At 36.7% G+C, this 27228-nt stretch overlaps 1 protein-coding gene across 1 annotated transcript in view; it reads left to right on the forward strand.

Annotated features, from left to right (window-relative positions):
- The first annotated feature begins 100 nt into the window (after positions 1–100).
- The window catches only part of LOC137397628 (fasciclin-2-like), a 49377-nt gene continuing 22249 nt past the window's right edge, over positions 101–27228 (forward strand). The window contains exons 1-10 of the mRNA XM_068083926.1: positions 101–193; positions 5412–5628; positions 8954–9090; positions 9944–10078; positions 10195–10335; positions 14382–14494; positions 15937–16117; positions 17850–18007; positions 18849–19032; positions 20374–20597. Of these exons, the coding sequence (XP_067940027.1) occupies positions 145–193; positions 5412–5628; positions 8954–9090; positions 9944–10078; positions 10195–10335; positions 14382–14494; positions 15937–16117; positions 17850–18007; positions 18849–19032; positions 20374–20597 (1539 nt within the window). The 5' untranslated portion in view covers positions 101–144. The remainder of the gene's footprint in view (positions 194–5411; positions 5629–8953; positions 9091–9943; positions 10079–10194; positions 10336–14381; positions 14495–15936; positions 16118–17849; positions 18008–18848; positions 19033–20373; positions 20598–27228) is intronic.

Here is a 27228-nt window from a genome sequence, read left to right on the forward strand (position 1 = left end):
AATGTAGACGTGTTGCCTCAGAGTGACTATTGAGTTACAAACTTTTGTAGAAAATGCGACCCGAATTACTTCTATGGCGAATTTTACCATTTACGCCAATATGTATTTCGCCGAACGTAAGTAGAACAAAAGTCGAAGCAGAACATGGCTGCCGTTGCTTTATTTATATTAACTACCTGGACAATTCTCGCAGGTAAAAAGTTTCGATCGGTAAAATATCATTATTTGCTATTCAGTGATTCATTTATAAATATCAAGAGTTAAAGTACAAGCGCAGAGACAAAGTTTTTCCTCTTCAAGTCTATGGAAAAACCAAGTTTTTAAAGTTTGTCACAACATCTGTAGTTTGACTAAGAACGGTAATAGGCTACTCGCTTGAACATATTTACGAAGAATGTCTAATGTTTTGCTAAAACTGATAAATTAACACGATAGTTATTTTGGGTCAGAGAATCGACCAATGTCTGGTTTGTCACCACGTTATCGCAGAGAAGTCGAGAAAGCGTAAGACAATTATGGAACCCCATAAATCTATCATAGGATTTAGCCTTCATTTGAGTTAGCCCATCATTTGCTGTTAAAAAGAGGATTATAAAGTATAACTCTGTTGTTAGGCGTGTGTGATCAATCAATTGGTTGTTAGTATATTTTAGTTGTTATGTTGCCTTACCTATTTTAACATTTATATATTACACGTTGTTTTCATAACTAGAAATTTGTTGTCATAGATATGTACAACAATTTTCACAGAGCTTTTATTTGTCAACTTTTTGCTTAAGCAATACTCATATCAATCCTCAAGCTTGCGTGTTACATATTTTATGCATTCAGCTCCAACATTATTATATTAATTAGACTATTCACTAGTTATTTAGTTTAGCCTAGATAGTTTCTTTGCGTTTTTATTTTTTTGTTGTACACTGCGTTTTAGTTAGTTTACTTGCTGTGGTACCTTGTGGAAAACATTTTGTAAAATATGGCTATTGATTACCACAATAAAGATTGCTCATATATATAGGTTGGACATAAGTAGAAGCCTGTTACCATTTTCAAACAACACAATGAATAATATAAACTGGTTGTTAATAGCTCTACTGTAAAAAGTCTTGCTAAGAACCAGTTTTTGCTATCTTATATAGTTGTGAATAACAAAATCACACTAGCATATAATGTAACTAAAGAACGCTTTTAGCATGTAAGCCATTGATGGCTAGGCCTACTTAGATTACGCTCTCGTATTGGTTGACCAACATTGACACATTTTCAAATAGTCAATACAAATATTCTCATGAGATCCGAGCTCGGGTTTGCCTCACAAATGTTTTTGTTTCTTATAGTGGTCTATCTCTCTAGTCATGTCAAATTCATGCTCCAAAAAAAATTTACACGAGTGTATTGCTTTACCATATTATAGTTTTAAAATGGTGTCAGTTAACCTATAAGTGATGATTAGACTATCATGAGTGTTGCTTTACATTGCATTGTTGCAACTGTAGCTCGGTTTGAGTTATGTCAAGTTTTAGGCCGTATTCTGTTTATAAAAGTGTTCTTGATCCAATGGAAGTCACATTTATATAGTCTGTTGGGCGACCAATGATAATGTTGCCATTGCGAAACTTTGGTTCAGTTCATAGGTAGATGTACTGGTGAACTCCCGAAAGTGGTGAGTTCAATGTGAGAAATAATCTGTGGCAATAAAATGGTTGAAAGTACACTAAAATTAATTTGGTAAAATCAAAAAGTTCACCAATCTGGGACAAGCAATAACTGATAAGTGCCTAAAGGACATCTACCTGAATGCCCGATGGACAATGCCGAATGCCCAATTAGGACATATGCCTGATTATTTGTTTTGCCTTTTTAAGGATTTAGTATACACTTTCTTTAATTATGTATTAAAGAAGGTGTATACTAAAGTGTATACTGTACATGGTAGAATTCGCCTTAGTATTAATCAGGGTACAAACATTAATAAGGGAATGTTAACAAAAATTAAAACAAATTGATTTATTTGTTTATTAATTCATAAAAAAACATGATTTATTTTTTCATTTGTTGATAAACAAGTAGGCCTATTTTATGTATAAGGTATCATCGCAAACCCCTCACTGGACGATAGTAAGAGTTGCATATAATCTCTTGGTTGAAGTATACAATTTTCAAAAAATCCACTGACACAAAGTAAGACATTGCCTCCTTTGCACATTTTTTTAATCTTTGTCTGTCTGAAATGACCTTCTCATGTAAATCTTTTAGGGTGGCATTTGGAGTGTTTATAGCTTGGTAATTTTATGATAGAACATCTAATTCTGCTCATATTTAATTAACGTTCGATTTTTTGACTTTGGTAATTGACTTTTTGAATTGAAGTTTCTATTCTAATTAAGTAAGACGAATACAAAGAAATACCGCGTTAAAAATCATTGATGAAAGCATCTTGTGCACAGTAGCCTGGCTAATCGAGGTCGTTGCCCAATTGGCAGGCAGGGTGTGGTTTTCATGGATAAAAAATGACTGCAGTTTAAAGGAAAAAAAAGACAGCTCAATAACACGCAGACTATTCCAGCCTCGACAGGCCGCGCCATCATTTGAAAATCGTTATAAGTAGATAAGTGTTTTTGATTGACCAGAGGCTTTTTTTGAGACGATCTGTAACATTTGACATGAAATCTGTTGTGATAACTGGTGGGTTTCAATAGTTTGTTTTTGAATTTCTTCACGTTAAGCTAAAAGGGCGTGCCAAATAATAACAGTGTGTTCACATGTTTCGCTTATTATTTGAGAACCGCACGATGTAATTTTAGCTTTGCAGCTGGTATATCGCAGTTGACATTCACATTCGCAAAATTTATTTCCAGATGGCATTTCCTTGTTCTTAACTTACTTAACCATTATAGCAAAGCTTCAATTCACCATGTTGAGTTTTACCGAATTCCATGGATGCTTACATGTGTTCTTCAAAGTCTGGTAGCTCTTATTTTTTGAACTAAAAGAGCGGTTGTGAATATGTAAATATCAGAAATAGCTCGATTTAAACTGGTAATGGTTTGAACCGGGTGGCTTCAATTATGTAAAACCAGGTCGGAAAAACCAAGATTTTATGGTTTTTTATAGTTTTTTATTTTTTTGTGTTAAATTTTATTAGTAATTGTAAGCAATGTTTATGGAAGTAACATTCATCGTTACTTCAATGCAAATATAGGTATGAAATTAAAGGATTCAGTATTTATTCAATTCAATGCCAACAAGCTTTGAAGTGTAAATGTCAGACTTCATCTCTTTCCGCTTTCATGAGAATAATGCTTTGAAGTTTTGATGCCAGCCACCTAGACTTGCTTGTCTTCACTTACACCGAACCCTTTGCTCAGTTTGTACTAACAAACATCAAACAAAATTAAAAATACTAATATTGGGATATCCATGACATGTTCCTCATTCATTTGGTAACTGGCAACCTATCTACAATCATTGCAAGAGTTTTGGATCTCACTATGCCTCGAAAACAGGATCTGGTATGGCAATATTTTGTGTGAACAGCTGAAGGGAAAGGTTTCAAAGTTACATGCAAGAAATGTGACATAGTCATACAACGTCATGTAGACTGCTCAGGATGCATATTGAAACATGCGCAGCAAGTGTTGACTGTGTTGTGGCTCAAACTGTGTATACTACCAGTCAAACTCAACTGGACACATCAACGACTGGAGCCATAACACTTAGCAGGGCTAACTGTTATGGCTCCAGCTAACTGTTAACTATTAATTGTTAATTTGCTAACTCCAAAGTATCCTGGTTCCCGTTTGACCTCAGCAAAATAGGAAGCAGCTACTAAACAGTGTGAACAGTTTCCATCAATCATAACCCGTGTCATCAGGTACCGGGCTAGAAATGGCCAATTTATGCCAGTTCGTTTCTCACCAAGAAGTGGTAAATGAGATAGCTCCATTGACATGGTGGATGTCGCTAGGAATTCCTAGTCAGGCGATACATATGGTCGAGGCATTACCAACAGCAATCAACTTTAGTGTGCGCATAGAGAGGGTATTTTCAACTTTCAGACTTATTTGTTTTAAACTACGAAACTGTCTTGAAACCCAGAAGGCAGCAAAATTATTGTTTATTTATAGACATCCAAATGATGCATAGATTATTTGTCATATTGACGTTTTTCAGCCTACACATGCATATCAGTCTTGTAATAGCATTTTGTCTCAAAGATAGTTAATGGGATACCATCCTGTATCTGTCCCTTCATTTATCGTTTATCATTTAATGTCTATGTGTAATTAAATAAACCATATAAATATATTTAATCATGCCGTATAATATAGAGTGTATCATATACACATGTAAACCAATTAATGCAATTATTTTGCAACCAAAGTGCAATAAACCGTAAAAGCCGGTTTAAACAAACAAAAATGGTTTGTTCAGCTTTTTTGAAAAAATAGTGTTTTTAGAATTTGCTTATTGGGATAAAGATGGCTCAGCTATTTCAAACAATACATAGATGGCAAGATTTTAGGGATTGTAGGGCAAGATTGTAAGCCTTTAATATTCTCTGACGTAGAGACTCGGTTGTCATAACATTGTCGGTTGAATTTTGCGATCGCGTGTTCCTATAAAAGATTGTTAAGCTCTGCGCAATTTGTATATAAATTTCAGTGTTTGTCTGTCTGTCATTCGTGTGATCGGGTTTAGCGATTAAAATCTAGAAACAAAAAATCTGCTTCACATTGAGTTGAAATTTGGAAGCTTTAGGACTGCAGATGGGCGAGCTAAACCACTACCCTGCATTGCCCTTGCCACAATAGGAATGATTGTTCACATACTTATACAGCGCTTGCGAAAATGTGTTACGCATAACCTTATTAAGCGTAACGGCAAGCTGGCTTCACGCCTTATTATAGTAAAGATTTAGACTAGGTCAAGTTACTCAAATTCATGAGGCGATCATTTTATTACCCGTGCAACACTGGGTAATTTATACATTTGCTCCTCAGAAAGAGTCACTGTTTCAGATGATCTGAACTGACGAAATATTTAGAGATCACAGAGGTAGTCTTAAAAAAATAAAGCTTTTTTTCTTCAGGTTTTTGTCGGTTTGTACATTTTTACTTATCCCAGCTTTGTTACTTTTCTTTGACCATTCTAGTATGTTTGATAGTCTTTCATTAAAATTTAGGAAAAATTGTTTTCCTCAGAGTTTATTATTTTAAAATGGTGTAGGCTGGCTGAAATAAAACTATAGTTGTTAGATGTTAATTAGCAGTACATAGCAGATTATTATCAGATGATCATATGGAAGAAATCAAATTTGTATTAAAATAGTATCAATTAATGTTTTGAATACAGTGCTATGTTTTCTAATCTCAGTTTTAACATTATTTTTCATTATGTTGTATTTACAGGTGAGGTCTTTACAGCTGGGTTAATAGGAAGTCCATCGGCTAAGAGACAGAATGTAGAATATGGTGGAGCGTTTTCAATCTTATGTTCTCCTGATTCTATCGCTGCCGCCATTGATTTGAAATGGTATGGCCCTCACAGCTATAATCACGCAGACAGTGAATCAAACCTTATAAAAAAGCGATCAGAAATGCCTGTAATAGATGGGAATCCTTCAAGGTATGGCTTATGCTATATTTTAAAATTTAGATGTATCTAAGTAGTCTATCATGTAGTCATCGTACAGAGGTTTTTGCTTTATAATAGCATAATACATTGCATAAACCATGTGGTTTTCAATTTATTTTCACAACTGAGAGCAATTCATGCAGGATTATTTATATGTAGATCTTATTTTAGTTAATGTATTGTACATATTTATATAATTTTAGACTGTTTTATTGTCAATTATCAAGTTGGTTATGAAAATATTTCTGGCATTATGTATTGGGTTTTGTGCATAAGATTATTTTTAAATTAGTTTTCATAATGTTTACATATTAATGTTACAAATTTGAATCGTACAGCAACCTCTAAAGTTTGTACTTTTAATCTATGATTGTCACCCAACAGAGGTGGCAGTTTCATCAGCAACTCAATACATTTGTAATATTTAAGCCAAGCTCCATCAGCTAACCAATATATTTAACATCATCACCAACCACCCTGATCATTTTTGAGCTGGTGCATTTTTCAATAAAAACAAATTAGGTATAAAAAAGTTTGCTAGGCCTATTTTGTAGATCTTATTGAACCATGTTTTATGTAAAGTATACTGTTAGCAATGTATTACGCTAATAATATTGTAATGGGTTGACTAGATGCAATCACCAAATTTCCAGGCATTTGAGTTATCGGTGTTCTTGCTAATGATTATGAAATATATCTATGTTTGAGGGCAACTTGACAAGCATCATATACACAGTTACGTAGTAACTCCTTATATATATATTTAGTTCTGTAAAGCAATGTATAAGCTGCTAATCAAAGTTGCTAAATGCTCCGACCAATTAGTGATGTCAAAATAGCTAAGTGACCCGAGACAAGATTGAGACAACATAGACATACCAAACACATGTAGATTGTTACCTAGCACAAGCGCTACAAACTGTCATTCTGCAGCTCATTATACAAGTTAACAACCTCAGAAAACTGTTTTCTGTTTAGGCAAGGAAAGTATCTCGGTTGCAAATAGGTTGCAATACTTTATTGTTTTGCAATGTTATGCCGCCGTTTTAGGTGACGATTTAATCCAGTTGTGTTTGAGTCAGTGCATTTTGTCGCAGCTTTACACTGCCTGCGTATAGTCTCAAAGTTCTTCTGTCTTTCACAGTGTTTCCACACTTCTGACATCGTTTCACTGGCAAAAAACAACAACTAAAATAACTAGATGTAAGCTAGACGTAGTTCATAGATGACGAAACACTAAAACTGGCCTTGAACTGTATTAAAAATCAATAATCATGAAATATTGTCTACAAAAGATACATTTCATCTCAAACTATCACTACCGCCTAACCTAAGAACCGAGTTTGCGAGAACAACCTGTGGAGGTCCTCAAATAATGTTCAGATAATAAACATGGAGCTGTCTTACAGTGAGAGAAGACAACTCCTGTGGTGTCTCAATTTATTGCTTAGACCATATCTTGACAAGCTGATCTCGTTCAACTGCTATACACAATAACATGGGGAGCTACATGTATGTGAATTTTATTAATTTTGCTGGAGAAGTTTGATGTTTTTTTTTCATACTGCTCCCAAACATGTGTCTACATTCAAGTGAGTTGCAAGAAGACTAATGTTTTGACTGACCTAATATTTGTTTATTACATAAAATCTTACTGCGCACTGTAGTTTTAACAATAGGGTACAACTAAACCTTAAAGGTTGACTTGCAACAAAATTTACATTACAGCTATTTGATATCGAAAGATTCACGATGTCTTACTCTGTTGTGTTGTAGGTGCAAAATATATGGAAATGTGATTACAGGCTCTTAAAAGCTGAAAAACGAACAGTTAATCGCAGCCACACAAGACCGCTGTAGTTTGGATTCTCTTTCCAAAACGGCTCAAGTGTGACGTAGTTGTGGTAGATGGTTTCTGTTTACACTTTCCTGCAACCTTATTCGTCGAAATATTTTCACAAATATACTTCACGCATTCAATAAAACCATGTCTATTGTTCTTACGCGTCTGTTTTATCGTCATTGTGATGCTGTTTATTTTAGCAGCGATATCTTATAACTTACCGTAAAAATTCGTTCAATTTTTTAACCTTAGCTCGAAGGAATACATATCATTGTCTGATAACCATGACGAGCCTGTTGGTCACCTGTGATACTCGAAAAGTGCTGCAGAAATTATTTGCGAAGTATTGAGTCACATGATCAGATTACGACTTGCCGATTAGACCAAGCCGAAGAAAAACAGTAAAGTAACGAGCATCTATATTTGATACCGGGTCTTCGGTAAAACCCGAAGTGTTTGTCATAAACTAGTGCTACGATAGGTTTTATATTGAGCTTTTTATTGGCCTTTCAATTCACGTGAGAACAACACGTTACAAGACAATAACCAAACTGTAATGACAAGGTCAGAGAAATAAAGAGATTCCAATCTACGGCGGCTTTTCGTTTTTGAGCTTTTAAGAGCTTGTAATCACATTTCCACATATTTGGTACCTACAACACAACAGAGTAAGACATGGTGAATCTTTTGATACCAAATAACTGTAATGTGAATTTTGTTGCAAGTCAACCTTTAAAAGTTAGCTACTTGCTCAACATGTCCAAGTTAGCCAGCAAAAACAACACACTTGGTGAGCGAGTCTTCAACTCTTGAGTGTTTAGTGAATCTAGAGAGGTCCACCGGTGTGGATTGAACCAATCCACATCGGTCGGAGAGAACCAAGAGTAGAATATGTGGTTCACTGGTAGATAATTACTGAAAGAATGTGCAAAAAGCAGTTAGACCGTACCGTTACACGAGGCTCAGTTAAAACATTCACTAGCAGTAAGTATTATGCAGTTCGCAAAGTGTCTGCACTCTGTTTGAATTTTCACAAATATTTCATTCTAAAATTTTTATTTATTTCATTTTACTTGGAAGAAGTGTCTTCTCTCGATGCAGCCAAGGTTCTAAACCGAACTTATGGTCTCATACATAGGGCGTATCACATCTAGCGCAACATGAGAAGCAAAATTTTCATGTCCTGTACTCTTGGATGAATCACTCATTAATATTAGTTGTTCACTGCAGAGTGGTTCATTTTGGTGCGTTGAGTAACTTCTGTACATGTGGACAACTAGAGAAATAACTAGTTGACATTTGGTAAGTGTAATAAGTAGTCACCAGGTGGAATAGGTAGGTAGCTCACTGAATTGACCATCTTCAACCTGTTTGCAAAGGTGCGTAAGACTGAATGGTAAAGTAGTATTCTAGATAACGATATTATTGGATAGGTAAATAAAGCTTGATTATATTCTTGTTATATTATTGTAGGATTTACACGTTGGCTAGTGGCTCAAGTCTGAGACTGTTCGTGACTGAACTGAGAGATATCGATACTGGTATCTATAACTGCACCGGAAGGGTTAACAATATCCCTTCAAATTGGAGTTTTGAGTTGCAGGCTTATGGTACGCTTAAAGTTGCCTCCTTACATATTCAGCTGCCCACTGTGTATCATACAATATTCTATGTTCAAGGCATTTTGTATTTCCATAGTCGTTTTACGTTTAGTGTTTATACATTTCTGAAGCCATTTCACACAGCATGTGACGTCACGGTAGAAAAGTAAGAGTTGTGTAGGTCCTAAATGAGTCCATGCATAGCTCATCTTACAATAAGTTCAATTTGTAATGCTATGCATCATGGGACTGTTGCTGTGCACCATGGCACTGTTTCTATGCTCCATGCGGCTGTTGTTATACCTCATGGGGCTGTTCCTACGCATCATGGGGCTGTTGCTATGCATCATGGGACTGTTGCTATGCCTCATGGGACGGCACTGCTTGCACACGTGTAATAAGCACAAAGAAAAGCTCTATATTAGTAGTACGGACTGTCGTGTTAACCAAAACTGATTATCAGTTGCTATAGTGCGAGTTTGTAAACTATTTAAAAGGATTCTAATAAGAACTATATAATGATCTATGACAACTTACCAACTACTGACTATGACTACTATGACCCCCCTACCGCTACTTACCAACTGTGACAACTAATGTCCTATGACAACTTGGCTTGACTTAAGTACTATGACTACTTGGGTACTCAGACTACTTGAGTACTGCGACTACCTGAGTACTCTGACTATTTGAGTAGCTGAGTACTCTGAGTTTTGAGTATAATGACTATTTTGCATGAATCCCTTGATGAAGTTGATAGGCCTACACATCTTCAGAGTCTGATTTTATAGGGCTCAATTTTAGTATGAACACATTAAACAGGTGTCACAGTATGTATGTTCGGTTTACCCTCTTTTTGCAGAGGGTCTCGAAGTGAACGCCGCCCCACAGCAGATCCTTATTTACCAACAAGACTCAGTCCTTGAATGTGAGGTCAAATCAAATCCTCCTCCCTACACCGCCTGGAATTTCAATAACGAATTCATCGACCCCCTCAGTAAGTATCAATATGCCTCTCACTAGGCCTTATGTTACAGTAAGTTTTATTGGTCGTACGTTTATATGTAGTACTATTTTAGTTTAGCCAGCTTACGGCTATCGTTCTATTTGCAGATAATCCAGAAAAGTATGAAACATCCCCAAGAGGTCTCACAGTCAAGAATGTAATATATGCAGACGGTGGCGAATATGAATGCATCGGTTCTGTTCAACAAGGAGATACAATAGTGCGAAAAATTTCAGTGGACGTCGTTAGTGAGTTGCTTGTTGAAGAGGTGGTTTCTATGTCCCTTTTGCTCAACAAGCCAGCTATCTTCATACAGCAGGACCCCATCAATTCCCCTTAATATGTTTCATACAGTAGGACTGGCATCAATTTCCCTTAATATGTTTCATACACTAGGACCCGCATCAATTTTCCTTAATATGTTTCATACAGTAGGACCCTCATCAATTCCCCTTAATATGTTTCATACAGTAGGACCCGCATCAAATCCCCTTAATATGTTTCATACAGTAGGACCCGCATCAATTCCCCTTAATATGTTTCATACAGTAGGACCCGCATCAATTCTCCTTAATATGTTTCATACAGTAGGACCTGCATCAATTCTCCTTAATATGTTTCATACGGTAGGACCCTCATCAATTCTCCTTAATATCACTATGTTTCAATGATGCGCAGTGCTTCGGAGTTGCGCTATCTCCGAATTATGGAAACGGCGTCTTCGCACTGAAATCACTGCGCACTGATCAGTGCGAAGCCAGTGCAAATTCGCAGCAAGGAAACAGCGACTGCGCGCAGTGGCTGCGCATAGCTCTCCTGCCGTGGAGACGGATTCTTCGAGGGCCATAAACTAGTACAAAGGGTGTCCTGCTAATCTTGTTTTTTTACTATTCTTCCAATCTTCTTTCACCTAAATTTAATTATGGTCTGCATTCACGAGGATGATGAGGTGATTACTTTCCTGGACTTTGTTATCGATGCCAACGCTTTTCGAAAAATAGGTGGCAAGTCCTAAATTAACGTTTAAATATATTACTTAAAAATACATATTAAAAATATATTACTATATAAAAAGTGTGTTAAGGTTTGTAAAACCTTGTGAATGTTTATTGTAAATAAAAGTATAATGACGACAGAATCATAAAAAGACCGTTTATGACGTTCGGTATTCGTGATCGATTTTATTTCTCCATCAGGCGATTCGATTTATACAATTTCTCTTCTCTGGCTAATTTGCGGTATTTGCTGAAAACCACTGCGCAGCATGAAAACGTACAATCCCCTCGACTTCGGAGGGGGCTGCTTCGCAGTACTGCGCACCATGGAAACATAGTGTATGTTTCATACAGTAGGACCCGCATCAAATCCCCTTAATATGTTTCATACAGTAGGACCGGCATCAATTCTCCTTAATATGTTTCATACAGTAGGACCTGCATCAATTCCCCTTAATATGTTTCATGCAGTAGGACCTGCATCAATTCTCCTTAATATGTTTCATACAGTAGGACCTGCATCAATTCCCCTTAATATGTTTCATGCAGTAGGACCCGCATCAATTCTCCTTAATATGGTTCATACAGTAGGACCCTCATCAATTCCCCTTAATACTCTACAGGATGAAAATATTCGATGGATTTTGCAAACCGACGAGTCCGCGAATTGTTAAATTTCGCGAATAATTAGTTCTATTTTAAACACAAGGGACAATAACTACCGCTTCAAAATAATTACTACTCGCTAGGCAGAAGTAGTAAATGTAGCCGAGTTCCGAATTGTTGTAAAATCATAGCTGGCGCTTTGAGTTAACCCCATTGCCAATGCATCGCACTTCTTTACAAAATTGTTAAAGGTTGTCACAAGTTATTCGGCACGGCATAATCATCGAAAAAAATCTCCTGCAATTCTTTACGTTAAAAAAACTCATAACCTACCACAAATTGTTGGTTCACCAAAGGCCTCAAATCGATGAACATTCATGAAAACTCTGGATGAAGCCAAAGATTTATAGCTTAGTATGATCGACATAAAATTCTTAGCTAAATAGAAACCTAAGCACGTGGTATACACAAGTGAAGGTTTTACTCTATTGCTAGCAGCTTTCACAGATTTACAGGCACTTTCTGTTACCATCACAGAGGGCTACCATACGGAATGGGTTCACCAAGGCAGAAATATTGGAAACATGATTATATTATATACATGTATATTCATATGTAGAGATATATATATTCAGAATATATATATACATATTTTATATTTAATTATAAAATCTATATAGATCTTTCTTAAGGAGTTTTAGAGATATTTATATAGAGATATTTTTATGTATAAATATATTAGAATTAATTACAAACTTGAGTGTACAAATACAATATTTCGAATACAAATAAAATTTTACAAACAATAAATGGAGTAAATAAAAACGGTTATGCCCATATGGCGGTTGTCTGGCAATAAAATTAAACTGATATCCTTGATAAGTAAATACTAGCATGTAATGGTGCTCTCTGACTAGTTATTTTAGTAATAGCAGCTCTATATCGCTGTCACTGTCTTGGGTAGATGTTAAAGGCGATTTTCTCGCTACTACATAGCTGGTAAGGCAGTTATCATCAGAACTCTCCTCGTGGCTTACTATTGCAACGTTCTGCCGGTTGGCCAAACATTTGTGATTGTAAAGGCGTTCTTGTTCCTTTTTAAAACAGACATATTCTCCTCGTTAGCAGCTGCAGTCACTTCTACCTCAATTTCAAGACCTTCCTGAATGATTGTAGATCTTCTAGGAATAACATCCACCACCCTTGCGGTCATTGTGCCTCTGTGTATGATGAAAAAGCTGCTTACTCTACTTATTTCACGGGGCAGATGACCAACCGTTGCGCAGTCTGCGTTTATTAGCTTTACTGCAAATGGATCATGCAGATTATTGGGTTCCTCTCTCACACTAAAACGAATAACAAAGCGGTAGGGATGGAAAAAGTAAATATTGTGTTTTACCAAAGAACCAAAGTAAAATTCAATTATTAATTTAGTAAATGATTTAAAAAAAACTCATTACTTACCACAAGCTGTTGGTTCATCAAAGGCCTCCAAAGCAATGAATATTCATGAAAACCTCTGGACGCGGCAAGAAATTTATAGCTTAGCATGATCGACTCGTAGTTGTCAGCTAAATAGAAACCTAAACACGCGGTGTACGCATGCTAAGAGTTAACTCTATTGCTAGCTGCAATAGAGTTAACTCTCAAGTCCGTGAATATGCATGAAAAAGGCTATTTGCGCAAAACTTGACTCCGCGAATATTTTCATCCTGTAGGGTATGTTTCATACAGTAGGACCTGCATCAATTGCCCTGAATATGTTTCTATCATTTCTGCTGTGTTGGTTTATCTGGTATGGTTTACAAAACCTTCTGCCTTCGGCTACATCTTCTGTAACATTCTGAACATGGTTTACACTCAACTCAGCGCAAGTCCTGTGATTACTAGTTGTTATTAGATGATCTTTTACAGTTGTCTACTCTCTCACTCTCGAATGCTTCCCTCTTCTGTGGTCATATTAAAAATTTAGTCAGAATGTAGTGAACCGTATTGCTATATGGTTATTGTTGCAATTTGTTTGTGTCTGAAGTCACTATTGAGCGTGGTATCCAGAATGTTACTTAAACTTTGTTTAGTAAAAGGTTTCCGTATTCGGACATTAAAAGTTGGTGGGCTAATCGAGTTGTGCAAGTCTCTTGGTTAGCAACTAACTGCGTCACTAACACACTATAGCATCGATAAGCAGAGTCTGTCAATAATCGTCATTTTTGTTGTGCACTTCACGATGTTTATAACTTATGATTAAGATTGTATCGAATGAATCAGTCATAGTTATCTATCTTCCTCTGGTGCAATAACAATACATTTATTTCATTGGCTATTATTGTTGGTGTGATAAATCTACATTAATAAGCAGAAATGAATGTCTGGCTAGTGAGTGCTCGTAAGGGCACTCACTAGCTTATGTACATCATATATCATATACAGAGCCTACAAGAGCTTATTGGATGTGTTGTCAAGTCCTTTATGTCTATTTTATTGTCTGAAACAGTTTAGTTAATGACCTTATAGTATTCTTGTCTCTGGAGTAGCAAGTTTGTACGGTTCTAAAGTTTTAAGCTGTCCAGGGTAGACTTTAAACCCTGATAAACGCTAACAGTCTAGCATAGTTGAACATAAGCAAGTACTAACAGTTTAGCGTAGTTGAAAATAAGCAAGTGCTGTAAATTTGACATCTAACTGTTTCACAGGCATACCCGAGATGACTTCACCTCCTGTAAACACATCTGGTATTGCCTACAGAGATGCCCGCATATTTTGTGGTGCTTCGTCCACACCTCCCCCCACTTATAGATGGTTTCTGGTGAGTAATAATTTGTGAACAGCCAGTCACTGGCACTTTGTCTCCCAAGATCTCTTATTGAAACATTGCTTTGTCAAATGCTCCCTTTCAACATGAAAGTAATTACTTTTGCTAGACTGCTTCTGGTTATAAGGCGAATCATTTGAAAGCGGGTAGTGTTTTGTGCGAATTTTTGACATTAGGGTCTCAAGTGCTATTGAGTATAAATGTTAGTCTACTGTTACAACTAAGTCTGCATCCCGTCAACAGTTTAGGAGTTTTCTTCTCATCACTGAAACCCTTATTTGCGTATCTTATTTAACTTAAAGGTATATAGCATAGAAATAGTGGGCGAAACACATACATTAGGCTGATAGGAAAAGCATGAAACAGAAATTGCAAAGTACAGACAAACCTCGACACCTGAAGATAAACCACTGCAAGTTATTTTGTGTTGATCAAAGCTGTTGTTAGAGCAAATATTCCAATAAGATTTCATTCTGCAGGTAGAAAACTTATGGTTAAAAGAGCTAGGTCATTATATAGGTCATTCAAATAAATGCATAAAATAAAACTATAAAAATCTATAAAACTAAGACTACATAAAAAAGTAAACTGGTGAAATAATTATGGATAAAGAGGTTTTTATTGTCCCATCACCTTTACATGAAGGACAGTTGTTAGTTGGAAGAAGCAATAGAGATTGAGCCAGCCTAACGTAGACCATACGAGCTTTTAAATTAGCAAAACTTGTTTATGTCTTTGGAGTTTATATGATGTTCTTTAAACTTTATTTCAAAATCATGCTTAGCCTCTCCACTTTCACTCGCTCCACGCTTTCTTTTCTTCACATCACTTCCAATTTCTTCCTCACGATAACTACTAAACGGCTTCAAGGTTTTTAAATATTTATGTGAATATAATTGGTCGTGTGTTCCTATAATATCTTACAGTAATTCTACTACTACATTACTACCACTTGCGATCATCTTCTCAGATTCTTAGTTTGAGAACTGAAAAGAGAAGGTATGAAGCACTCTTTGAAATGTTATTTCAACACCATAAAACCCGATTATATAAAACATAACTGTCTACATACATACATAAAACTACAGTTTCAATAAATTGCAGACCTTTTATGTTGGAAAATGATTCAGATGATGAGTCAGATATGTGCTCAAACTTCACATCATATGTCGTACCTTGAAGTTGGACTATAGTAGATTTTTGCTTTTATCTAAATGCACTTCAGTTCATTATTTAACGAATACTGACAAAGGCTATTGTTGGAATCTCTTAGAGAGTTATGTTGTTATAATTTATATTCAATGATATAATACTTATAGAGTTATAACGATGATAATAGTTTTCACTTTATTCTCATAAGATCTGTTGTAATCACACCGAAGCACGATTTTATAAAGCTCCATTGATCAGTCAGTTATGCGCTGGCACTTTTTTAGGGGACAAGGGAAAGCAGCGCTGGTTATGATGTTTCTGAGCTTGGAGACCGATTTCGAGTGTCCGAACGCAAAGGCGATTTGACAATAATAAATGTACAAGTTGACGATGAGCACTGGTATTGGTGTAAGGCAAGCAACCGTGCCGATGAGGTTGAGGGCAAAGCGTACTTTGAAGTGCAAGGTATGCACTTGTCAATGTTAGCTTACAGCGAACTTATAACTAACAAACTGTAGAATTACTAAGTTGAAGAAAAGCGGATGTGAAATGCTGGTGACTAATATTTAAGTTTTAACAGCCTGAGACAGTTGAGCTGATGTATTCTAGCTGAGAGGAAAAGGTAAAAGGAGACAGATCTCCCTCGCACTTCTTCGTGTTCACGTTGAAAGTCATTCAGTTATCAAGGATCGCTGGTATTTTCTTGTCTCGGTTGCAAAGTGTTTATACTAAGATCTAGTAAGGGGTAGTGATACCTTTATGTACATATACTTTATTGTTGTTTTGTGTCAATGCGCTTGTATAATAGTTTTGTCATGCAAAGCTGCTCAAGCTGGCATGTACGCCTGCTAAGGTTGACATGTACGCTTGCTAAGGCCGGCGTGTACTCCTGCTGAGGCTAGTTTGTACTCCTGCTGAGGCTGGCTTGTACTCCTGCTGATGCTGGCTTGTACTCCTGCTGATGCTGACATGTACTCCTGCTGAGGCTAGCATGTACTCCTGATGAGGCTGGCATGTACTTCTGCTGAGGCTGGCATGTACTTCTGCTGAGGCTGGCATGTACTCCTGCTGAGGCTGGCATGTACTCCTGCTGAGGCTGGCATGTACTCCTGCTGAGGCTGGCATGTACTTCTGCTGAGGCTGGCATGTACTCCTGCTGAGGCTGGCATGTACTCCTGCTGAGGCTGGCATGTACTTCTGCTAAGGCTGGCATGTGCATGTACTGAAGTTGGCATGTGCATGTACTGAAGCTGGCATGTGCATGGACTGAAGTTGGCATGTGCATGTATAACTGAAGTACTGAAGTTGTTATATGTACATATTATGGATGTCTGATCTGTAGATTACGCCTGATTGTATATGCACTGTAATTGGCATATTCATGTATTTATAGTGTATAGTATCTGCTTTAGCTGGTATGTTTGTGTATGTATGTTGTGTAAGATCTGCTGTAGCTGGTATGTATGTGTATGTATATTGTGTAAGATCTGCTGTAGCTGGTATGTATGTTGTGTAAGATCTGCTGTAGTTGGTATGTATGTGTATGTATATTGTGTAAGATCTGCTGTAGTTGGTATGTATATGTTTGTATGTTGTGTATGATTAGCTGTAGTTAGTATGTATGTGTATGTATATTGTGTAAGATCTGCTGTAGCTGGTATGTATATTGTGTAAGATCTGCTGTAGTTGGTATGTATGTGTATGTATATTGTGTAAGATCTGCTGTAGCTGGTATTTATGTGTATGTATATCGTGTAAGATCTGCTGTAGTTAGTATGTATATGTTTGTATGTTGTGTAAGATCTGCTGTCGTTAGTATGTATATGTTTGTATGTTGTGTATGATCTGCTGTAGTTAGTATGTATATTGTGTAAGATCTGCTGTAGCTGGTATGTATGTGTATGTATGTTGTAAAAGATCTGCTGTAGCTGGTATGTATGTGTATGTATGTTGTGTAAGATCTGCTCTAGCTGGTATGTGTGTGTATGTATGTTGTGTATGATCTGCTGTAGCTGGTATGTATGTGTATGTATGTTGTAAAAGATCTGCTGTAGCTGGTATGTATGTGTATGTATGTTGTGTAAGATCTGCTCTAGCTGGTATGTGTGTGAATGTATGTTGTGTATGATCTGCTGTAGTTAGTGTGTATATGTATGTAAAGCGTTTACTAAAGCATATCGATCTTTTCTTGTTTCAGTGTTTCCAGTTTTCTCAGATGATGTTAATTTGAACAAGACCGAAACTGAAGAAGGAGGAATAGTAGAAATGATATGTCAAAGCCAAGCCAAGCCAAATGCTAAGATGGCTTTTCAAAAAGAGGGTTCTAGTCAGCCCTATGTCAATGGTTATCAACCGGTGAGAACCTAAGAGCCTGTCTTTTGTTTAGCGCTAGTCCGTGGAGCTCAAAGATGTAGAAGTGTTTTGTGTCCATCGTATGTGCTGGCAATATTTGATGTTGCATTCTCTTTTTTATCGACTGTTCATTTCAACTCAGAACTATTTGATGAGCTCCCACTGTTTAGTAACGAGTGCCTACATATCTCTTAAAGATATTAGTACTAAACACCTACATATCCCTCAGGGTTATAGGATATTAGTACTAAACACCTACATATCCCTCAGGGTTATAGGATATTAGTACTAAACACCTACATATCCCTCAGGGTTATAAGATATTAGTACTAAACACCTACATATCCCTCAGGGTTATAGGATATTAGTACTAAACACCTACATATCCCTCAGGGTTATAGGATATTAGTAACTCTATTAGTAACGAACATTTACGTTTCCCTCAAAAATATTAGTACCAAACACGTGCAAATCCCTCAAGGATATTGGTAGTGATATTAGTAACAGACACCTACACATCCCTCAGGGCTATTATACAATATTTAGTCTTCATTATTTTTTTTAACAGTTTTGGCACATTTTCAGATATAGGCAGTCTATGAGTTTAGCTTTACCTTTGTATACTACAGACACAAGCGTCAATGCTTACGTATGTCTGTGAGAAGGCTCATAGCCTGAGATTTCTAATGATATGCTCATCTGCTCATGTATGTTTACAATACCCTATTTACATGGAAAATTGGGTTTTTGTTAACTAATTTTCAGTAAAAGCTTGAGGAAACTTGGCCGTTTTTGTCCAACTTATTTGCTCATTTCATTCATCTTATACGCTTGATTTTTATAGGATGATCAACGAATTTATGTGTATGAAAAGCCATCGTCTGCTCAAGTAGAAAACCAGCTGATTATTCCACAAGAGGTCGTGATTAGAATCAATGCCACTACTCCAAACGACACGGCTAACTACACGTGTCTTGCAGAGAACTCAGCTGGCAAAAATCAGACCAACATGCACATTATTATACGGCGTGAGTACCTGTGTGTCTTGTACCTGTTGCTCAGATATGGTGATCATTTCTTTCTGTGTTTCTGAGGCTAGCTCCATTAAGTTTTTAAGGTTAACTCAATGTTCTTTCAAGTATCATCAACTATAATAAAAGCTCAGTCGATATTCTAAAAGTTTGACATAGCTGAAATGGTATATTGTGATATTTGGCATTTTTTCATGGCAGTTGACAAGATCAATGTTTTTTAAATGGACCTTATATCATCTCTTTTTATGGTTTCATGAGCACTAACTAGACTAACAATTGTAGTGACCGTGTTTTAATGAGCACTAACTAGACTAACAATTGTAGTGACCGTGTTTTAATGAGCACTAACTAGACTAACAATTGTAGTGACCGTGTTTTAATGAGTACTAACTAGACTAACAATTGCAGTGACCGTGTTTGAATGAGCACTAACTAGGCTAACAATTGTAGTGACCGTGTTTGAATGAGCACTAACTAGACTAACAATTGTAGTGACCGTGTTTGAATGAGCACTAACTAGACTAACAATTGTAGTGACCGTGTTTGAATGAGCCCTAACTAGACTAACAATTGTAGTGACCGTGTTTGAATGAGCACTAACTAGACTAACAATTGTAGTGACCGTGTTTGAATGAGCACTAACTAGACTAACAATTGTAGTGACCGTGTTTTAATGAGCACTAACTAGACTAACAATTGTAGTGACCGTGTTTTAATGAGCACTAACTAGACTAACAATTGTAGTGACCGTGTTTGAATTGCGTCAAGGTCAAAAGTGTGGATTTTAGAATTATTAAATGATATTGTTTCATTTTACTATTTTATTTGTTTAGTTTCACTTTTTAGAGAAGCTCTTTGCTTGTGGAGATCTGACTGCCATTTGTCGGCCATATTTATTCCTGTGCCAAGTTGCAACTATTTTTTGGCCACCAAATTGATGTTTTAGTCTAGTGACGATTTTCTTATATGAGCCATATTGCTTTTAATTCAGATATTTTAGACTTATAATATAAAAAAATATTTTGCTATCTGAATTCTCAAACTGCCATATATTGATTTGGCAGTTTTTGAATCATAATTTCAAAGGCTTTTTTCTATGCGTAATAAATTTAATCAGCATCAGTTTTAAAAATTGTTTCATGGTCGTTGTGTATGTGACTCGTATGTCACCCGTATGTCACCCGTATGTCACCCGTATGTCACCCGTATGGCCCGTGTGCATAAAGCCTGACAAGAACAGAGAAATAGTCAGGTTACCTTCTGTCCAAGTTACTTAGGCTAAGGTTGCCCCCTATACTCTCAGTAGCGTAAATAGTTTCCATTAATGCTTTACAGACAAGCCCAACTGTGATTTGATGACACCAGAGATGTTCACTCAATGCATCTGGGAAGACCACCCGAGGAATATTACAGCACTCATATCCGGTTTCCCTCAGCCTTCAGTTTCTTGGAACCGCGGAGATGGCCGACAAATCTTACCCGATGAAAGCGCATTCCAGATATTTTTGGAGCCCTATTGGGAAAATGGAAGGCGGGATGAATGGATGGCAAACTTGCAGGTTGGTTCTTTTGTGTTCTAATATTAGCATATGAACCATAGTAGCAGTAGCCATGTGGAGAGGCTTATCTGATACTGCTTGCTACCTTTCTTGATTCGAATATAACTTAGCATACCATAGCACATTTGGAGTTATCTACGACAGCCATAGCAATGAGACAGCTCGTACCTCCCCTATTTCTATCACAACGTTCATACCTCACTGGCTCGCTGAAGTCATGGCAGATGTGATTCATGCACAAAAACGGTTCTATTACCGATAATTTCAAAATAAATTTATTTTTGTGATTCTCACCCAAAACAATATGACGAACTACTTGACACAGTGATTACCTTTTACCTCTCTGTAATAATTGGGTATTATAGACATAATTAATAATCAACGCAACAAGTCGATCTCTTCAGATATTTGATTTGTATGTCAAAACTGGTGTGTGTTGGAGCATATATTCTTATTATTTGTATGTCAAAACTGGCATGTGTTGGAGCATATATTCTTATTATTTGTATGTCAAAACTGGCATGTGTTGGAGCATATATTCTTGAAATTTGGCTTGTACTTCAAATAAATAAATGTGCATTAAAACAAATGCGTTCTATACAACTATGTAAAAGTTAGAGTAATAATTACTGACAAAAGGTTTTTGTTGTCACTTTACTTTAGAGACATGTGAATGGAATAGTTGACTCGGCAATGCACAGGTTTGGTGGTAGAGTTAGTGATGAAAGTATGTGGCGTAACTTACACTAACTTACACTAGATACAGTTATAATTAACATGGTTTGTGTATTTGTTTTTATTGCTGCATTTTATTTTTCATTTTGACCAGCTTTGTTACTTTTGATTACAGAATTGAAATGTTTTTAAAATGTTGAGCATTGTATTTTGGACTTTGCTTCGGATGCCAAGATAAAGATTTGTCCCAAATTGAAATTTCTTTTCGTAAATCATAACAATTATGTAAAGCGTCAGGCTCAAGCCCAATACTTCCAATGGTCGCTAATAGTTACCTTTATGGAGCATAGATATATCCTTATTTTTAGTAGGCACTTCTGAATCTCTTACACACATACCTTGGGTGGGTATACATTACAAAATATCAAAAAATAGTATTTGTAAATGGGGTGTGATATAAGCACTGTATCGCAAATAAGCAAAATATATTCAATACTATAATTGCTCCAAAGACACTCTATCGGTGTCCTTCAAATGAATACAATAAAACATTTTTAACATGCAACAATCGTATTTGCATTCAGTCTTCATAGCCTTACAACATTAAAATATTTAAAAAAGATTTCAGTCCGAAGCTATTACCGATGTATCACCACTAATGTGCTTATCCATTGTCAATCAACCCTACATGAGTCAGTTATCGTGCGCCATCGTGTCCCAAAATCAGCACAAAATCCATCACATTTTTCCTAATTACCGAGGGGTACAGTTTTAGACTTGGAATGCCCCATTCTGTGTACCTCTGCGCGTAGGGAATCATGCTAAATATACTTGCTTAGGTAAGCTTTATTGACGGTGACATTGGTTGTAGCTTACTTACCCTAGTTCCATGATATACATGTATATTTGCTTAAACTGCAGTATAACACTTTCGAGGCTGCATTGGACAATCATCCAGGCCACAGATGTTGTCTGGCCAATTGAAAGTTTGGGTAAGTGAAGTCTGAAGAAGCGAGGGTTGACTGTACATGTGGATAGCTCTATTATTTGTGCCTGGCAAACATTCCGTTAGCTGTTCGTCTGACTCCATTTGATCTGTTTTTATGAAGCTAGTGTCCATTCATTAACATTGTAGTGTTAACAGTTTTCGTGTGACGACATTTTGTTGACAAAACAGTCACGCTCATGTACATAAACCGCCATGGGGAATTTTAATACACAAATGTTGGCCGGCGGGCAGTGGAAATATAATCAACAATGGATGATGTATCTGTTTCACTGTTAAGAATGCTTTACTGAGCTTAGCTTGTTCTGCAACAGAAAACTTCTATTAATGACGGAAATCGCTTTATCATTGATGGTATGTTTCTGTTGAGTTATTTTTGCCTCTTGAATACGTAAGAATTTGCTTAAGACCTAGAGCAACATGATTCTATATACGGAGTTCAGCAGTGATACAAGTCATACACCGGTATGCCAGTTCCTCGAAGACCCTCAAAGTCTAACTTACATAGACAGACCATCCTTAGCCTCACAAACTTTTTTCTGTGCCATGGCGAACTGACTTTTGGCGAAACATAGCATGACAGAAACTTGCATCAGTTCTAAGTGATTAATAGGTTATAGGAAACCAATTGTTGCCTCTTGCTAAATTTCATCTCTATTGGTCATCTGTTTTTCATTGCCATAAGTGTTGTGTGCTGTCAAGGAGAGAGGCTCAGCAGTCTATGTTATATCTCCATATTGCATAATATAAAAGGTATGAATATTTCCTCTATGGACAGCTACAATGGATATTTGTATGCGCTTTTTGAGCGACCGAGTCCTGCCCAGTCCTGCCTACCCAAGTAGTTCCTAAGCAAAAGTTAACTTAGGCTTTAGTCATTCTTCCTTTTTGCTCATTAGGCCTACTGTAAATGCTTTTGTTATTGAATTGAAAGTGTTCTTGCAATTGATGGTGTTGCATTCATATTGAATTCCAATGAGCCGATTGATGGTGGAATATTTTTAATAGAATTCGTGAGACCATGACTCATTGTTATCCTGTGTACCATTCCTCCTATATCATCCACCATGACTCATTGCTATCCCATGTACCATTCCTCCTATACCATTCAGGGATTATCAAAGAGTCATTGTCAAATTATGTCAGTTGCAGCTTTGTGACAGCGCATGAAATAGCTGATGGTATTGTATTTCGACCTTTGTCCTTAAATAAGCTCAGTTTTAAGCTGATGAAATAATCAGGCTTCTCCAACAGCCAGCAAGTACAGCAAGGGCAACATTTTAATGACACACCAACTAAAAATGTGAGATGACTCATTGTGAAGAAAATAGTAACTGATGGTCTCTGTCAGCCTTGCTTTAACTAGCCGGTCTCTTCTATTCATCTCCTCTTTATTCCAACTTATCACAGCTCTACAAGCAGCTCTACAAGCATGTTTGAATGAGACTTGACAAACTTTCAACTGCTTCAAGCAAATCACTCCGTTGTACTTTTAGAGTTATAAATAATTACCGTTGCTAAATGGAGTGCTTCAAAAGAAAATACTTTTGGGCACTCCTTGAACCTGCTGCCGGTTTGATTACCTCTTTGCTACTTCATCATATATAAAAAAAAAATGTACTCAGCTCGCAGCTCCATAGTTTATAAAGCAGGCTATGTTGTTAATACACACAGCTGAATATCTCTGGTTAGTTGACAATTTAATTCACTTACAAATGTAAGTTACTGGCAATTATACTATACACCTAACTTTAAAAGGAAACTCATTATTAGTGGCTGTTGTGTTTATAGTATTTTGGCATGCTATGGCATAATTTTGTTATAAAAAATCAAATATTTAAAATTACAATAAAAAAAGAATCTTTTAGAGCAAAACTGCTCACACTAAATATTTAAGCAAGAGTTTGACTCTAGTTTACTGTCCGACTCAGTCAAAGACATCAAAATTTTTATCAATTTGAGAGTATTTGTGGTTGCAGTGTGTCACAAATAGTGGGACTAGCATCAACATTTTAATTGTGTATTGAAATGCACATGTTTTCAAAGGCAAATGTTTGCTATGTGAATGGCTTTCTTATTAATTGGTTGTACAACTCCTGTCAACAATGCGCCCCATGTAAGAGTTTACTAATTTTGTAGATCACCTGATATCTGGCGTTTAGGACACTTCCAGGCGTTTCATGCAACAATGGTAAACCTCGCATAACATTGTGTGCTGTGAAATATAGAAAAGTTTGCATTATACATCACTTCTCTTTAGATGGTTCCATCCGCAACAGAACAGAGTGATAATTATTCTATACTATCAGGCCTTGAGAACAGTAACGCTATTGAATATAGGTTTGGTAGTGGGAATCCATAAAATTCCTCAGCCCCTTCTCCAGATAAACCGTGGTTCTCATATTTGTTATGAGGCCCTGGCAGCCATTTCACACAGCAAAACACTGCAACATGAGGCTCCTGTGGCATGTGTTCACGTGAAACTGCATCTTCGGTGACTAGATGGTTAAGCTGCTACAACGGAAGGTGAAAAGCGTAGCTCTCATTTAGGCAGCAAAGATCCAGCAACATTCCTATGCCAGCCTTTGCACAATCGATGTATTTTGGAAACATTTTGTCTGTGCCTTGCTTTCGGAAAGTTGAACAGCGTTCAATTTTTGTGATCAGCGTCTAAAACTAAAGGTGTGCCGATAGTGTAGGTTTCCATTTTACCACGTTAGTCATGCGAGCCATGATGGAAACAGCCTTAAAACTGGCTAGAGGAATGGTAAAGGCTTTGTTACCAGTATGGTATAGATAGCAGAGTGGTGGAGTCCTTGCATATCCTAAACGATGGGCAATAAAATAGGGATAATCTGCACATTATGCGCTAATAGCAAACGCTTGAAGGGATGGGAAGTGAAAGCAATGCCGATGCCGCAGTTTTTCTATATAAAGGTTGGCGTAAGCCATAAACAAATGTGTTGGACAAGCGAAAATACCCAAGCATTCCTGTTTCTTACGAGTTTCCTCCATCTCTTTTGATGTCTTCAGCTATAACATGTTATGTAGAGCAAAGCTGTATTATGACATCGCCGCACAGGTGCAATGTGCTAGTTAACATACCGAGTGGTGCATGTGCTCTTACAAAAATTGTGCGCCTTTGGCCTTTGTAGAACTGAGTGCGTTTACTGGTTATTTGAGTAACCGTCGAAGCGAAGCCTAATGACATCAGCAATCTTATTTTGTATGGATGGGTGCTGTGAAGATAATTTATTCGAAGCTTTTATTGCTGGAAGACCAATATAATGCCTGTTCGTCTTCTTAGATGTCTAGTTCATGATCTAAGTGTGGAAAAGGATGAGAAAAATCTTACCACAAACCTGCACGCCAGTTTTTAATTATTTTCATCAAGACAACACCGATAGTTGCTGTCTCATAATTGGTTACCATTTCTGGTCACAGCGATCAGCCTGGATATTTTTAATTTATCAAATTTTGTTTTACCATACTCAACCCAAAAAGCAAAAGTGATAGTTTTTTTTATATTAGTTTCTCAAGCATGGGGTGTATCTGCTGGTTTACCAATTGTGTGCCGCTACTTGTTCATGCATCACGTTGAACATTGGTGAATCCCATGGTGCCTACCCATAATGATGGTGATCCAGTACATACAACGTTCTCACATATGCAGTAGTCTAGTAGTACTAATAAATAGTAGTATTGACCAATGACCTCTGTGACTACGGCATACAGCATCACGAGACAACTCAAGCTCTCGAAAATCATCAAGTAAGGAGATCGTTTCATCCATTATTGCAATTATCGCTTGCTGATATAATATTGATTTCCATTTATTTATTTATTTGAATAATCTTTGCAATCTTTGGTTGCGTGTGTAGACTTTCAGTTTTGATTTGTCCTGGCTGTGTCTTGCTGTAGAAACAATGATCTGGCTCATAGTTATGAAGATACGTGTGCAGTACTAGCTTTTTATTGGCGGTGTTAGGTGTTCGGGTCAATGAACTAATATATATTATAGACAGGTAATTTGATTAGCATTACATTCTCATATTATTGTTGTTCTTTAGACTAAGTAATCTAGCCATGCTTAGCGGGAGCAGGAATATCGACATTCACCTGGCAACATCCACAGTACTAAGCAGAAGAGCATGAATAAAAATGTCAACAACTATCAAGAGAAAAGCCATTCGTTGATCTCAGAGAACTGCTTAGTATCATTTAAATAGAAGCCTGATTGTTTGGTATAATGCATACATGTATGTGGTTTCCAGAATGAGACAATTTCTATTTTTCTTGGATTGGTCACCAAGTCGGTGAAAACAATATAAGTACTTGTACCTAGGCAGTATGCCATTGTCTTCTTTTGCACCATTTTGGGCTATATCACATCTTTACACATATTGGCATTATCTCGAAGCTGAGTAATGAACAGCCAAACTAAAGAGGAGTGGTTTAATATATTGGCACAATTTACTCAGGCACATTTTTGAAAGTGAGTGTCCAAAAAGGTTTTGCGCTGGTTCACGTCAACTAAAATGTTGATTTGAGTTCAAATACAACTTGAGTTCTAATACACAACTGATGTACAGCGTATAGACCACTTATAATTCTTTATCAAACATGCAAAAAATGGACACATTGGTTATCAAGCAGATATTTAATTTTTCAATTGTGACTTTTGTGCATTTCCTACATAATTATTCGTTGGTAATCACAAATGAAACTAATACTCCCACTCGTCTCTTCTACACAACTATGCCCCACAATTGTGAAAAAGGCTTCCAAATAATTTTACACAAACCTTTTATTTTTATAAATGTTAGATATTGCAGGTTAATCGTCCTCCGCCCGTTTGCTACAGTAACAACAAAAAGTAATTTTTTTATTATTTCATTTGGTCGCCAAAAGTTAATTCTTCTGATCCTGGCTACGGACCAAACTGGCACA

The sequence above is a fragment of the Watersipora subatra genome, chromosome 1, assembly GCF_963576615.1.
Source record: "Watersipora subatra chromosome 1, tzWatSuba1.1, whole genome shotgun sequence".
In the NCBI taxonomy this organism is placed as follows: domain Eukaryota; kingdom Metazoa; phylum Bryozoa; class Gymnolaemata; order Cheilostomatida; family Watersiporidae; genus Watersipora; species Watersipora subatra.